The sequence below is a fragment of the Elgaria multicarinata genome, chromosome 4, assembly GCF_023053635.1.
Source record: "Elgaria multicarinata webbii isolate HBS135686 ecotype San Diego chromosome 4, rElgMul1.1.pri, whole genome shotgun sequence".
Classification (NCBI taxonomy): domain Eukaryota; kingdom Metazoa; phylum Chordata; class Lepidosauria; order Squamata; family Anguidae; genus Elgaria; species Elgaria multicarinata.
Window position 1 is genome coordinate 51,104,675 of NC_086174.1, and position 12,296 is coordinate 51,116,970.

General features: G+C 41.8%; 1 protein-coding gene across 1 annotated transcript in view; it reads right to left on the minus strand.

The window, feature by feature from the left end:
* Positions 1-1,118: 1,118 nt before the first annotated feature.
* The window catches only part of VIT (vitrin), a 52,441-nt gene continuing 41,263 nt past the window's right edge, over positions 1,119-12,296 (minus strand). Inside the window, exons 14-18 of the mRNA XM_063124276.1 lie at positions 10,707-10,854; positions 9,049-9,152; positions 7,754-7,980; positions 4,965-5,478; positions 1,119-3,440 (exon numbers count right to left, since the gene is read on the minus strand). Of these exons, the coding sequence (XP_062980346.1) occupies positions 3,262-3,440; positions 4,965-5,478; positions 7,754-7,980; positions 9,049-9,152; positions 10,707-10,854 (1,172 nt within the window). The 3' untranslated portion in view covers positions 1,119-3,261. The remainder of the gene's footprint in view (positions 3,441-4,964; positions 5,479-7,753; positions 7,981-9,048; positions 9,153-10,706; positions 10,855-12,296) is intronic.

Below are 12,296 nucleotides of genomic sequence, written 5' to 3' on the forward strand. Positions count from 1 at the left end.
AATTTGATTAGACTGCTAGATGCAAAACAGGTTTCAGGTTGCACCAGTGCCTACTGGATCAAAGAGTCATAGCTATTCCCATGAATTGTATTTTTAAAAAATAATACTGTGGGTTTTGGATGTCTTTGTCTATATTATTCACATGCTTAAGAATTGCATTTAGTATGAGAAGACAATTCCATTATTTTGGAATCAGTTGATGAAATAGGAAACATGGTGTTAGTAACTTGCCCCAAGCCATCAGCAAATCCTGACATTGCATAAGAATGTTTCTGGTTTTGCACTGCAAATTCATAAGGCCACTGCAGCGAGTCAGAGATTCTAGACTGTTAAGTACAAAATAACATACAGGATCCCTCTTTATTTAAAAACCAAAAAAAAAAAGTTGAGCGTAGAACCTGATGTATATTCTCTTCATGCTTAATGAATGTGAAGCCCTAGATCAGTGGTTCTCAGCCTTCCTAATGCCGCAACCCTTTAATACAGTTCCTCATCTTGTGGTGACCCCCAACCATAAAATTATTTTCGTTCTTCTCTACACGATCCATTGTCATGGGATGGTTTGCTAATGAAAATAATACATAACAATAGCTTTAATAATACAAAAGATGATACATGACATAGTTCAGTCAATACAGTTTCCTAAACCATCAGAAATATGTGTTTTCCGATGGTCTTAGGCGACCCCTGTGAAAGGGTTATTCGACCCCCAAAGGGGTCCCGACCCACAGGTTGAGAACCGCTGCCCTAGATGGTCTCTTCACCACATATACTTCGCTTCTTGTAGAAATAAAACCTGCATCCCCTGCCACAATCCTCTTAGTCTACCTATGAATGTGCAAGTTGCCAAAGGCATGGCATTTGGGAAAGGGGTTTAGGAGAATCCTTGCTCTCACATGCTTGGTTCACCATTGCTATGCACATTTTGATACAGTTGGTTACGGGCAGCTGGAAGGCCTGTCAATTGAAATCCATTATATTTGAGCTGGTATGAAGAAATATGAAAGTTTTGTCTGTGATAGATCATTCACACATTCAGTTTGACACTTGATGCTGCCTTCCTTCATGGGCTTCCAGGGACAAGTACCCTGATCTCTTGACTCCCAGTCCAACACTACACCACATTAGCTATCAATTACCATGCAGTCATGTTCTGCCACTAGTCTATTCCCACTGTTAAGCTGTAAAAGTATTGCAGAGCTAAGGGAAGGCACGATATCTTCTCCAGTTAGAAGAATAACAGCAGCTATTTAAAAGCAAACTAATCATATGTTAATTTGGTGGGGGTCCATAGCTTAGTAGTTGACCTCATGCTGTAAATACAAGGTCCGATCCCTGGCATCTTCCAAAGGTAGAATTGTATACAGGCTTAGTTTTCAGAACTGCCTTTCCAAAGGGATGAGGGGGGCCTCTTGGTGTGGATGGTTCCTAGTGCTAACAATCAAAATACGTTGTGCAGGTATTCTGTCGTTCCCTCCTTAATGGGTTTTCTGTGATATGAAAGAAGGTGGAAGAAGCGATGGGAAAACATGGGAGAATTACAATGGGGAGATAATGTTGTATGGACCACCTTCCCCCTCTCCCCCCCAAAAAAGTTTGGTGAATGAGGCAGGGCGACTGTACGGTAAGAGCTACATTCGGAAGCCCATAACGTTCCTTACATATTAAAAGTTTTGGATGTAGAGTCACACATTTAGAGTCAAAACAAGGTCTAATACACTTTTTTGTAAATTTTATTGCAAAAGATACAGCAACTTATGAAAAGCTCTTTAAGTATTAGAAAAGGAGCTCTGCTTCCTTTTCAAATATACATGTGCATAAGGAGGGGACATTATATGGAGACTTACAAGATCATGTTTCATCCACAAACCTTTGCAGAGATGTTTTAGTATTCAGCAAATGAATACTTTGCATCTGTCTTCGCTATGGAAGATGTAGGGCAGATACTCAAGGAAGGGAGCCTGAAGAACTGAGGCAAATAGTGGTGACAGATGAAATGGTAGGCCTTAGCGGCAAAATAAAAAGTAACAAATCACCAGGTCTGGATGGTATCTACCCAAGAATTCTTAATGTGAAATTACCTGTCATCTAGCAAAAATATGTAACTTGTCCTCAAGAATAGCCTTTGTACCTGAGGACTGGCAAGTAGCCAATTTAACACCCATTAAAAAAAGAGGCCCGGGGGATCCAGGAAATTACAGGCTTGTTAGGTTAACATCTGTTCCAACTAAATTGGTGGAAACCATTATTAAAAATGAAATTATTAAGCACATAGATGCATCTGAACACAACCTTAGTAGTATCAGTAAAAACCATAGACCCTCTCTACATTAAGGCTTGTCTACTAAAATATCTGCAGAAGAGGTTGAAGGGTAGGATATCTGCCTTCTCAGTGGATGTTATGTCATTGAATTAGGATTGCAGGATGCTCATCTCTGGGCCTACTTTTTGAGAAGGCAAGAAGGAGATTGATAAGTACCTTGTTTTTGCTGCCCTGCCCTTTGGTGCCAGGTTTCAGACTCAGTGTGTGGCTGGTATTGCAGCCACTCTTGGCAAAACACCCTGGGAGGTGTGATTATTTCATAGGCAAGCAAAAAATCGCCCAACACTTCCACATACTTATATCAGTACAAAATGCACAACAATCTAACGTATGCAGGTGTGCAGCTGCTAGGAATGCCACACTGCAACTCCATTATTAGCCATTACATTTTTCTAGACCAAATCCTGCCTGCCTTGATAATGGTTGTTCTTTGCTTGCTCCCTATCCACTCAAGTCTGCCAGCAGCTCTAATTAAAGGCCAGGATCCAAAGTGCTGTGCAATATTTGAAAGCCACCTCTAGGTTAGCCACTTGCTCCCCTCTCCATCACTGGGGAGTCATAACAGAACATGTCCAAACGAATGCCGTCTCTGGCACCCCCATGGTTTAAGTCCAGTGCATCTGAGTTGCAATCTTAAGAACTATTCTTCACCTGTTCTATGGGGAAGTTAATTCCAAACTATGCGTTTGAGTCAACTGAATTTATCTAACCAAGGATCATAGTTGATTCACTATCAAATCAGTCTTGAAACCAGCAGAGGGGGGGAAATAAATGCATCAGTCTACGTCCGTTACTGCCATGCATGGAAAATAGAGCTGAAATAGTCTCTTAGCTGGAAATGCCTTTCAAACTCTTGGCTGGCATTGCTTGCCTAACTTTTTGTGTTACGTTTCATGTAATATTCAGTGATGCAGCGTTTAGTGGAAATGCTGAACCAATCAGTTCCGTGGCTGTGAGTTGAACTCCGTACAAATATTCTGAATGATCCTGGGAACGAATCTGTAGAGGCTGTCGAATTCGTCCACAAAGAAGGAGTGCTCTTTATCTGGGTCGGTTGCAATGGCTTCCAGTTCATCTTGGGCAGCCCATGCAATTCCTACTGAATAGGCTATGACTCCTGAAGCAAGAAATATGAGTATGTTAAAACAACAGTGCATAGCAAGTAATCTTTAGTCCATAATATGCAAAAGATGAACATTGTCTGTTAAAAAGAAACAGCATAGGTGATTTTTCTCCCACATTCACTTGCAGTTGTGACAAGCAGCTATGCTATCCCAGCTCAAAGGTCCCTATACCACAGCAGGCCTGTTCAGACAACTTGCCAATCCATGGTTAGGCCACTAACCCTTTTGAAGCATATGGTTTATGAGCATGTTTAAACTGTGATTATGTAGCCATCATGCTTTGGAATGGTTCGCATGACACGCTAAGTCATGGTTCAACTCATGTTTAGATCAAAGTGCTTAACCCCTGTGGCTTAGCGTGTTGTCTGAACAGGGTCAGTGTCTGTCTTTGGAGGGAGCAGTGCCACTACTTACTCTTACAGGGATAGCAAAAATAGCTACAATGAGATCGAGAAAAAAACGGGAGGGAAGAGGTTAGTATAACAGAGATCTCTCCCCTTCCTGTAGACATTTAAGTTGATCAAATTTCTCTTCGTGTAAAAATGTTTCATGAAGCATTCCAATCACCATCTGGAATCAGACTTTCTATTTCAGGAGCTGTACAATCCATAACAAAGCAGAACAAATGCTCCCCAATCCCTTGTCATGTACCTATTCAATGACACATGCTTGCTATCAACCTTAGCTCAACCCATTAGAATCAACAGTTGGGGGAGGGGGAGATGGAGGAATCCCAAGCTTAATGATCACAAGTAAGCGCTGTATCCAATTCTAGCTCTCTGCCAACAGAACAAATGGGGCTTCTACTCACACCTTGTTCTCTTCCCCCTTCTGTTAAGTTTAAGAAAGTAAAAGGCTTGCGTAGTCATTAAAATTGTGTGTGTGGCTATCTCAAGGCTAAACAGAGGAAGACTATCTGTGAGCAATTACCTTGAGATAGAAGCTGTACTGGGAACCTTGCCAGGATTCTCTAAGATATCATGGTGTTAATGATATGAATATACCAAAGATCCTTGAGGCTGGGTTAGCCTAATCACAGCTGTATGTAATATAGATCAAAAAAACCGTGTATATGTGTATAGCTTTTGTCACTCTGCACAATGACACGGAACTGTAAAGAAGTCTGAAGCTAATAAACTTACTCTGCTAAGTAAGCCCTGCATTGTGAGCTGTGTTTCTGAGCACAAACAGAATTCCCAAGGAAAAGTTCTGGCCCCAACCCCTTCCCCAACCCCTGCAGCCCTCCATTTCCCCCAAAACTGTGCTGGAGGATTGGGGAACCCCCACCCCCGAGCGCATTTGGAGGGGGTTGTGGAGGGAGAGTAAAGGGTGAGTGGAGGTCTGTTTGTACAACATTGGAGTTAACCCTAACTATGCAAATGTGCAACAAAATGGTTTTTTTCACCGAACTTGGACTACTGGATTGGATAACGGAAGTGCAATATTCCAGATCCACAACTCCGCAAGCTGGGAGCTGAAGCTTTTTAAACAGACGTATCTTTGGCATGGTGCTTTACCGTTTTGCTGAGCTGCTGCCGCTGGCCCCCGAACGTCATCGTATGATCTGCCGTCAGTAATCAGAATCATGATCTTCCTCTTGTTGGGTTTGGATTTGCTGAAAAGATGTTCAAAGGCATAGTTGATGGCTGCGCCGGTGCTCGTTCCTCCACTCCAATAGTTGATTCTCTTGATGGCGTTCAGGACATCCTGCTTAGTGCCGTGCTTTTCAAAGGCAAACTCCAGCCTCTGTTCATAGGTGTACTGCACAGCTCCAACACGGGTGTCTGTATCAGAGATCTCAAATTCTTTGCTAATGTTGGCCACAAACTGGAGGACAGTACGGAAGTTACCAGTACCGACGCTGCTGGATCCATCGATGACGAACCCAATGTCTGCTGCATTTAGACAGGTCTTGCTGCATGCCAGGCGATCAGAGTCACAAATCCGTTTCACTAAAGGCTGCACTACTTTGTGTAAGCTGAACCAGCTGGGAACATTGATAGAATAGTACCCATTGGTCCTACATACAGCCTGAAAGAGATGGAAATGACAACAAAAGGAGTGTCTGCAATGCAATTTATGAAGATGTCACAATATGATTATCAGTCCTTGCTTTCATCTTATGACAACTCAGTTTATATGTATATATCTGCACATGAGAATTGGTACAGCATTGAACAAGCAGCAAACAGGGTTGGGTAATGCCTATCCTTTTAATATATAAGGGAGTTTGAGTCTTGTGCTATAGTTGTTCTCTCACCACCGCCACCAGGGATGCAATATTCCTGTCTCCAGCCACTGTCACACTACAGCTTAATGGGCTGGTAGCATAATGTTAGACCAGTCTTCCCCAACCTGATGCTCTCCAGGTGTTTTGGACAACAACTCCCAGAAGTTTGACCATTGGTCATGCTGGCTGGGGCTGTTTGTAAGTGAACTCTGAACATCTGGAGGACACCAGGTTGAGGAAAGCTGGTGACAGACCATGGTCTTTACATGCTTTAGTAAGCCACCTACCATATAGCAAAACTGTCATTTGAATGGGATCTATTGTTGACTAGATGAAGAATTCATAGCATATACTCATGCTCTCCTTTCTTGCAGCTCTTTCCACTCTCTCGGATGGTCCTATCATAGATCACTGCTGTGTATGAACTTGGACTTCTTGTCTCGTTCTGCTTTTCCCACCTGGCAAGGGCACAGAGGCTCACTGTGGCTCTGCCTTGTTCAAACTGAAATAAAACCAAGCCCATCAGCCAGTCCAAGTCAGGACTGGAGGCTACCCAGCTCGAAGGTATTAATGGGCTTTGAAATTCATAGGAAATGTGTTTCATGGCAGAGACACAGAGAAAAGTGCACAGAATGATTGGAACAAGTGTCCAGGGCAAAAAAGTTGTTTTCTGAAGGACAGTTCCCAAAGTCCACTTTGCTTCCTGAAACGGAGCTCATTGGCCGGGCTTGCAGGAAGAGCTACATGCCAGACTAACGCCGCTCAGGTGAATAGCCATTCTGTAATGGGTACTGATCTATGCTATGTAGCTTGTGAGAACAAGTTTTAACTGAAGTGTATCCAGACCTTTCATGTGTGTTGGAGGAAAACTGGAGGCAACAGCACATGGAGTTCAGTAAACACCATCTAACAGTACACATCTTGATCAAGTCTTTGAAGTGACTTGATTGCTAGGGCCTTGCTATTTCGCTCTCTGACCCTTCATATTCTTCACTATTTTACTCTTCCAATGAAGAACTTAAGGCCAAACTAGACATGCGTGCTATGTACTTTGTCCGTGCATAATGGATTTTCTTTTTCAAAATACTTACCAGGGTGGGGTGGGGAGGGGAGGGAGGCTTTAACTCTTTGCTCCTGCTGCAGTCTCAAATGGAATCTCCCCCACCTCCTATTTGCTGTTTTTATGCTTTTGATGGTTTTAAATTTCCGTATATTTGCTTTTAATTTTCACTGTTTTTAACTTTTGTAAATCACCCAGAGAGCTTCGGCTATGGGGCAGGCCAGGATATAAATGTAATAAATAAATAAATAGGAGAAAAGCTCCCATTGATGCCAGTGAAAGGTTTCCTCCCATAACAGGTGTATGTATCTCTGTGTGCGTTGGGAGGGGAGATGACACTTCCAATGTGAACTACAGTAGAGTCAAAGAATTAAAACCCCTCCCCACCCCCCCACCCAGCCATTTATACTTTTAAAAATAAAATGGAAGAACAAAGTTTCTCGAACTCAGTGTATATAGACCAGGGGTGGGGAAAGTGTGCCTCCCCCAGATGTTGGACAAACAGCATCTGGAGGGCCCCATATTTTCCATCCCTAACAAAGACACATCTTATTATAGTTGGGATCATAAAACTTTGCAGTACTGAACTTCAGAACTGTGACTATAGTAGCAACAGAGAATTTGAATGGGGACAACTCTAGCTGAGCGCAGGACATGGTCAGAACAGAATGGCAGCCATTTTGTTCACACTCGTGTATTTTGTCAGGCAAAGATGTCCCACATCTACATCGACTTTCCCACACATGGCAAAGGGTGAAGAGGTCAAATCTCACCTTTTCTTAGTATATAGATACAGTATAAAGATATATAAAGCGGGGCCGATCAAGGACAAGATGGATGGATGATATTCTGAAGGTGACAGACTTGACCTTGGGGGAGCTAGGGGTGGCGATGGGTGACAGAAAGCTCTGGCGTGGGCTGGTCCATGAAGTCATGAAGAGTCAGAAGCAACTGAATGAATAAACAACAACATATATAGGCTTTATCTTGCCTCTCTTCTGATGTATTTTCCTTACCTTGTCCACAAAGTTTGCTTCAATGACATTCTTTTTTTCATTTTCATCTGGTCCTTCAATGGTGACAAAGAAAATGTTAATGCCAGATTCCCTTGCCAGCCTGGAAGCCTCTTCTACCTTATCCGTAGGCCATCCATCCACCATCACTATAGCAACATTTGGTGGACCACCTCGGTTCCCATTGGAATCTTCAAAGAAGTTTTTGGTCACAAAGGACAGTGCTCTCCCTTGCCGGAGGAGAAGGAAAGAAAAAAAGGGGGAAAAGCAAGAAGAGTTTGCAACTCTAATTGGTCTTGGAAAAGATGAAAATGTTAGCTTCACTGTTTATTTATTTTTTGCATAATGTTGCATGTAATTAAGAACAGAGACAGTAAAATGGAGGACACAATATGACGATGCTGCTAAAACTTTCAATAACCCTGATCTACTTACATGCAATAACATGGATTCAGCCCGAAGTGGTGGTTGAGAGTACATTTTTCTATCCAGATTGTAATGCAAATACACATTCCACTCAAACCATGTGGTGCAAATAGTTGCTTCACCCTCAAATGTGCCTGACATTGCAAATTGTACCTGTGGTTGCATACATGTGTATGTAGTCTCTGATCCAGCCAGAGAATTGGCCATGGAAACTGCTTGCATGTGTATCTTTGCTTGATTGGATTAATCTCTCTCTAACCTCTACCCAGTATAGTTTAGAAGCTGGAAGTCCAGGATGGATTTAATGTGGAATTAATGTGGAATGCCCTTCTCAAGGAGATCATTTTGGTGTCCTCATTGTTTACATATAGATGCCATGCTAAGAACTTCCTCTTCCAGCAAGCATTTAATCTTTAGTCTATGGCTCTAAATATTAAATTTATTACTGCCTCATTAACATTTTTATTAATTTATATTTTTATTACTTGTATTATTGTATTGGTTGTCATTTTATTGTTGTTGTTTGGGGTGATGCCCAAGGGGCATTTCCCAGTTGGGTGATATATATATATATATTTAATAAATACTTAATTAAGGTATTTGGTGTTTAGTTTTTGTTCGGACCCCTATGCTAGTAACTAGTGGCTGCAGCCTACTATGGCTGTTCTTATGCTGTGAAATCTTTCAGAGACTAATCCTTGATTTCATGGAAGAGAAACATATTTTCCAGTGGGGGTCGGGGAGGAACAGAAATGAGTGAAGGAGGCTTGTGATCTTGACCCGAATCTGCCTAGAATATTGAGCATACCATGGTGCCCTGTGTTCCGATTCCTAAGCTGATTAGCTGTGAATGCATCATGCAGGCTACATACCAACATTAGATAATCCTCCTTTCTGGACTATTTTCTCAATGGCATTTTTCAGATCCTTGGAATTTGCATAGGTCTTCAAGTTAAATTCAGTAGAAGGTTCATCACTATATTAAAAACAAACAAACAAATGAGCAGTTTGCTCTTGCATTATTACTAGGAAAAGGAGTCCTTACAAAACCCAGTGTTAATGGCAGTACATTTATTAATGGTAATAATGTGTGTGCGTGTGTGTGTGGAGCAATTTACAGGTATAATCTTCTGAACCGGAAATGATGTGCATGAATAATTACATGTGCATGTGAATCTCCCCCACCTGCTATTTGCAATAGGAGAAAAGCTCCCATTGATGCCAGTGAAAGGTTTCCTCCCATTGCAAATATCAGGTGCATGTATCATATGCTTGTGTTTGTTTTCTGTGTAGTCTTACTTTTCTCAATTATACACTTGAACATTATGTTTTCATCGGCACAAAACTCATTTGCTGAGTTTATTTTCTTCCCAGAAAATGCAGTGCTAATAATTAATTGATTATTCATTCTCTTCCACCTGCCAATTTCATATTATCCATGTTTGTTTGTTAATAACTGGACATCTCGGCTTCTGTTTGATGAATAAAAACATACTGTTGAAGAAGGGGCGTGATCCCCTACCCTAAGGAGAGACCCTATATGTGCAGGTCTGTGAGGTCAGGCATAGAACCCCACAGAGCCCCAGACATCCTGAGCCTTTGCCAGCTGGCCCTTAGTTGTGGATGCACCATAGTGTGCTGACAGCTTTTCCCAAAAGGAGGGCTGTTCCATATACTTATCTTGCTATAAGAGGGAGGGCTAGATGCATATGGGAAGCACCAATGGGCTACTCCTTGTGAGTGACAGTTGGCACGAGTGGGATCTGGAACAAAATGTTGCAGCATGGAGTGTTTCTGTTCAGGATTCCAGCCAGCCATGCCCTCTTCAGGAATACTCCATTCCACCCCAACTATGTTTTTTCTATCTCCCCTCCCCCAACACACATTGGTCAGCATTACATCCCCAATGAGCATGGCCAGTCTTCATTTGGCTATTTTGGAGGGCCTCTCCAACCCCAACTTCAGGGTCCCTCCCTAAATATTTATTTACATTTCTACAAATCTTGAAGTTCCCCCCAAGCCTGCTGATATCTCCCTCTTATGCCTTGCACATAGTGTTTTGGCTACATCAAGATTGGCACTTGGAGAATGAGTTGGCCCTGCAGAATGTTACTAATGTCCATAGAGAGATGCGTTGCTCCTCAGAGATTTTGTTTTTCAGATAATCACGCAGATGGTTGCTGTGTGTGTCAATCAACATATGCTCTGTGATGATGTGCTGGCAGTCTTGCTAGCACATTTTCTCCTAAGCTGCAGTAGGTGGGCTAGTAATGCTATAAAAGTCTAATGCTGCATTCTCCTGAATTCTCACCACATTTTATAGCTATACCTTTATATAACACAATTCTAGTCAAAACAGTAAAAATAGATCTGATAAATGTCCAGAAATTGAATTTCTTGTTTATTATATTTTCAATCCACCCAAGAACCAATGTTGTCTGGGCAGAGAATTTATGGTGTTGCTACATATGCAGATATTGAGGTAGGTGTCAGACAATCCAGATGTCATGAAAACAAAGCATGTGCTTACCCATATTGAATGATGCCCATGAGAGGGCCAGCTGTGCCAACGTCCAGGGCTTGAGCTACATCTTTGAGGAACTGTTTTTGGATTTGGAAACGGCGCTTGCCAATGCTCCAGCTCCCATCTATCAAGAAGGATAAATCAACTTTGCAATCTGGAACAACAACAACAAAAAAAGATTAGAAGAACTTTGGACCTATCTCTTGTATGTATGTTATTTATTTAATTAATTAATTTATTTCATTTTTATACAGCCCAATAGCTGAAGCTCTCTGGGCAGTTCATACAAATGAAAAACCATTCAAAATATAAAACAAACAGTATAAAAACACAATATAAAATACAATATAAAAATACCAGGATAAAATCAGCAGCAGTTAAAATTAAATTTATAGACTGTTAAAATATTGAGAAAATAAAAAGGTCTTCACCTGGCATCTAAGAGTATAGAGTAGATGCCAAGCGAACCTCCTTAGGGAGCTCATTCCACAGCCGGGGTGCCACAGCAGAGAAGGCCCTCCTACTAGTAGCCACCTGTCTCGCTTCCTTTGGCAGGGGCTCACGGAACAGGACCCCTGAGGATGACCTTAGGGTCCGGGCAGGTACATAAGGGAGGAGGCATTCCTTCAGATAGCCTAGCCTCAAGCCGTTTAGGGCTTTAAATGTTAATAAATGTTATGCTTTTTCTCCACAAGATCATGACGCCTAAGTATCATAGATCTAACAGAGCATCTCTGGACCATTCTAAGGGATTATGAAGGATATGAACAATTTCCTTGGCACAGATAGCAGTCGTCCAACTTGGCAAGTAGGTGTGACCCTATTCTGCCTGGTTCATGCAGCGTTTTGCTGCAAATTTCGGTGGCGAAACCGCCAGGATTTTTGCCACTGCTCCACCAAATTTCAGCAGTACGGGGGCAACCCTGGGGGTAGGGGTGCATTCAAGCCCATGGGGGGTGCGTGCGTCTTGCCCATTTCTTCTCCATATAAAGTGAATCCTGCATTCTTATTTGTATAATTGTTTTTTTATGTTCTTTAATTAGGTCCGGAACAAAAACTCAAGCTGGAATTGCTATTTTGCCAGACGTGGAAGTAATTCAAAGAATTATAATCTCTTTTGTGGCTTTTTGATCTGTCTCGAGTCAGGATATTTAAAAACTTGTTTATCGTCTCTCCACTTGTCTTACGATTTTGGCTCACAGAACTCTAGATAAATGCCCAATGTTAAAACAACCTCTCATCTTTATTGTTTTTAAAAGAAGCAAACTGATTCTTAGTGACTTACATGTAGCGCCTTCCAGCATTAACAACCTATTCTTATTTCTCTGCATGCTAGTGAGAAAATACTCATTTATAGAAAGGGATCAACATTTGGATGAGCTCAAATGGCAATTAATGGTTTTTGTTCCCGGTGATGGTTCTCACACGATTTCTCTTTGAAACGATTCCCACTAAGTTATACGTGCCAATAAAGGTATATTTAATTAAAGAATGACCACTTTGTAAAGGTATCCCCTGTCCCTTGATCAAACAGATGAGCGCCATTGTTCTGATGGTGTTCCAGCTTCCTAGCCCTGAAGCAGGATTTGTAGAGCT